The sequence below is a fragment of the Miscanthus floridulus genome, chromosome 8, assembly GCF_019320115.1.
Source record: "Miscanthus floridulus cultivar M001 chromosome 8, ASM1932011v1, whole genome shotgun sequence".
Lineage (NCBI taxonomy): Eukaryota > Viridiplantae > Streptophyta > Magnoliopsida > Poales > Poaceae > Miscanthus > Miscanthus floridulus.
The window spans coordinates 129800861-129804563 of record NC_089587.1 but is presented as its reverse complement, the minus strand read 5'-3'; the positions used below and the strand labels follow the sequence as shown (position 1 = coordinate 129804563).

Sequence of the window (3703 nt, the reverse complement as noted above, 5' to 3'; positions counted from 1 at the left end):
TTAGATAGGATTATAGAAATCCAATCACTCGAATCAGGTTCTCTCCTGTTCTTCAAAACTTGTGGCTTGCTTGCTTGCACGGTTGCTTGCTTTTGGTACTTAGGTCCTGAAAACTTGCTTTTGGCACGTCGACATGAGGCATGCCTACACTTGCTTGCTTGCACGGTTGCTTGCGGCATGAAAACCATCAGAGTAAAAATCATAACAAAGCCGGTTGCTTGCTTGCTTGCTTTTGGTACTTAGGTCCTTAGGTCCTGCTTGCTTCCAATTATTCTACAATCATAAGTTAGGTACTTAGGTCCTGCTTACTTGCTTTCTTGCTTGCATCTTAAATTCTTAATTCCAATTATTCATTTATTCTGATTCTGAATGATAGCATTTGGTTGCTTGCTTGCACGGTTTGCCAATGCCAAGTCTAATTAGATCTTAGGTTTTTTTATATATGAAATTATGAATATGATGTTAAAAACTGAAATTTGTTACTGTAAGTCTGTAACACTTGTTAGCTACTGAATTTTTGTTATCTACTGAATTTTTGTTAGCTACTGAAACTGAATTTTTGTTAGCTACTGTACTTGTTAACAAACACTTGTTAGCTACTAAATTTTTGCACCATACATTTTGCTACTGTATGTTTGCCATTCTCATATGGTTGTCCACTTTTGTAGGCTTATCTAGCACTGCATCCATAGGAAACCTATCTAATGAAGCATCTAACCTAGCTTGGAAGCACTGCATAATGCCAGATGTGAACAAGAAAGGTTCTCTCAAGTGCAACTATTGTGACAACATTTATCATGGTGGAATAACTAGAATCAAGTACCACCTTACTAAAGTTCCTAAATGTGGTGTTGCAAAGTGTACAAAAGTTTCATCTGATGTGATAAAAGAAATGGTTAACTTGTTGACAAAGAAGACGGATAACAAGCAAAGGAAGGGTAAGGAGAAAGAAGAGGATAGAGCTATAGTTGATTTGAGCCATTTTGAAGGAGAGGAACATAGTGATGTAGAAGGCAATTTAGTTATTGTGTTGAAGAAGGTGACTAGCAAAGGTGCTTCTTTATGTCCTATTGATAAGTTCTATAAACTAACACCAAAAGAAATAGTGGTTGCAAGGAAGGGCAACTCTGTTCTTGCTGAGAAGGTTCAATCCAAGTTGTCAACTAAAAAAAGGGAAGAGAAGAGGGACAGAGCATGTGAGTACATCTGTCAGTTTTTTATGAAGCTGGCATCCCACACAACACTATTACACTTCCTAGCTTTGATCTCATGCTTGAGGCTATTGGAGACTTTGGCAGGAACTTGAGAGGGCCTACTCCATATGAGATGAGTGGGAAATTCTTGCAAAAAAGGAAGAGGAAAATGCAGGAGTTATTGAAGTCTCACCAAGAGTCTTGGGAGCTAAATGGATGCTCAGTTATGACAGATGCTTGGACAGATAAGAGAGGTAGAGGTGTGATGAACTTGGTAGTTCACAGTGCATATGGTGTTTGTTTTCTTGATTCAGCGGATTGCTCAGCTATGAAGAAAGATGGCAGATACATTTTTGAGCTGGTTGATAAATATATTGAGGAAATAGGGGTGCAAAACGTAGTTCAAGTTGTGACTGACAATGCAAGACCAAATGAGGCAGCAGCTAGTTTGTTGAAAGCAAAGTACCCCTCTATTTTCTGGAATGGTTGTGCAGCCCATACCATTGATCTAATGCTGGAAGATATAGGAAAGATGCCAAAAGTTGCAGCAACAATTAGCAAAGCAAAGTGCTTGACTGTTTTTCTGTATGCCCATACTAGAGTTTTGGACCTAATGAGGAAGTATCTTTCTAGAGATTTGGTGAGGTGTGGTGTTACGAGGTTTGCTACAGCTTATCTCAACTTGAAGAGCTTGCTAGAAAACAAGAAGCAATTGCAGAGGCTTTTTAGGGAAGATGAGCTCAATGAACTAGGCTACCTAAAGAGTGTCAAAGGGAAGAAAGCAAACAAGGTTGTCAAGTCTGAAACTTTCTGGAAAGATGTTGAGACTGCTGTTAATTACTTTGAGCCATTAGCTACTATCTTGAGGAGAATGGACAGTGATGTGCCAGCAATGGGGTTCTTATATGGGTATCTACTAGAGGCTAAGAATGAAATCTCTAAGAGGTTCAACAATGATAGGAAAAAGTTTGAGGAAGTTTTTCACTTCATTGACAAAAGGTGGGACAGTAAGCTGAAGACACCTTTACATAGGGCTAGTTACTACCTGAACCCTTTCTACTATTATCAAAACAAGGTGGCTATAGAGGAGAATGAATCATTTAGAGATGGTGTAATAACTTGCATTACAAAGCTTGTTCCAAATGAAGACACTCAGGACAAGATTATTGAAGAGCTTCAAAAGTTTCAAGATGCTGAAGGATCCTTTGGGAAAGACATTGCTAAAAGGTAGTGCAAAAATATTAATTTTGATCCAGGTATGAAAAATTGTCATCTAGCACAATCAGCTTTTCACTTTTTAGCTAAGTGGTGTCTCAATCATGTCCTCTATTTTTCACTTTTTTAGCTAAGTGGTGGCTCAATCATGGAAGTAGTGCACCAAACCTTAGGAAGTTAGCTGCTAGAATTCTAAGTTTGACTTGCAGTTCATTAGCTTGTGAGAGATGCTGGAGTTCCTTTGAACAAGTATGAATCGGATTTCATTACATTGTTTCTGCAATCCCTTCTTCAGTCCTCTTATTGAAATAATAAAAATATAAAATCAAACCTATGTAGGTCCACACAAAGAGACGCAACTGGCTGCTTCATGATAGAATGAGGGATCTTGTGTTTGTCAAGTTCAACTCAAAACTGAGGCAAAAGAAGGACAAAAAGGACAGAGATCCCCTTGAGAAACCTGTTCTTGATGCTTTAGAAGATGAAGACAATGAGTGGATCCCTGGCATTGAGCCAATAGAAGTAGATCCAGAGTAGGAAGGAGAAACTGCAACATCATCACATGGAGTTGTAGCTGCACCTCAAGGACAAGAAAGAAGGAAGGTAGGTACCCAGACCAGGAAGAGAAAGAGGTTGATCCCTACCACTACCACTATTGAGGATGATGACTTATCTGCTTCATCTTCTGATGGAGAGAATGCCAATGATGGCATTGATTCTAGTTCTGATTCTGAGACTTAATGAGCCGATGTGTTTTGTGAGTTGTGGCTTTTGTCTTTTAAAAACTGTGCGGATGTTAAGTACTTAAGTGTGCCGTTTGCTCTTATCTTATAACTTATCATGGGAATATGTTATCAATTTATCATGGATGTTATGACTTTATCACTTTGTGAGTTATTATTATTATGATTATGAACTTATGATTATCATGGAAATATGTTTAGTGTTTAGTTGTTTGCCTATTTGGCTATTGTTTGAATGTATTTAAATAGCGCGCTATAGCGCCGCTATAGTGTGCTAAGCTATCTGGCGCTATGTCATATAGCTGCCGCTATAGCGTGGGTATAGCGGCGCTATAGTAGCGCAATAGCGGCGCATAGCGGCCAGGATAGGCTGCCGCTAATTTCTATAGCCCACCATTTAAAACGTGGAACACAACACATCATTCGTTACAACATTTCACAAGTAGCATTCGAATTACATCCATCAGAGTTTAAATAACATATTACAAACCAAGTTTGAGTGTGCGGAAGCAACATAGTTTAGTACAAAACATCATAGTTTTCAAATACATT

General features: G+C 38.6%; 1 protein-coding gene across 1 annotated transcript; it reads left to right on the top strand.

Moving 5' to 3' along the window:
* The first annotated feature begins 739 nt into the window (after window positions 1-739).
* On the top strand, window positions 740-2945 carry LOC136469897 (uncharacterized). The gene is made up of 4 exons (XM_066467919.1): window positions 740-1196; window positions 1508-2420; window positions 2618-2657; window positions 2748-2945. The coding sequence occupies exons 1-4, from the start codon at window positions 740-742 to the stop codon at window positions 2943-2945; spliced, it is 1608 nt and encodes a 535-aa protein (XP_066324016.1).
* The last annotated feature ends 758 nt before the right edge of the window (window positions 2946-3703 follow it).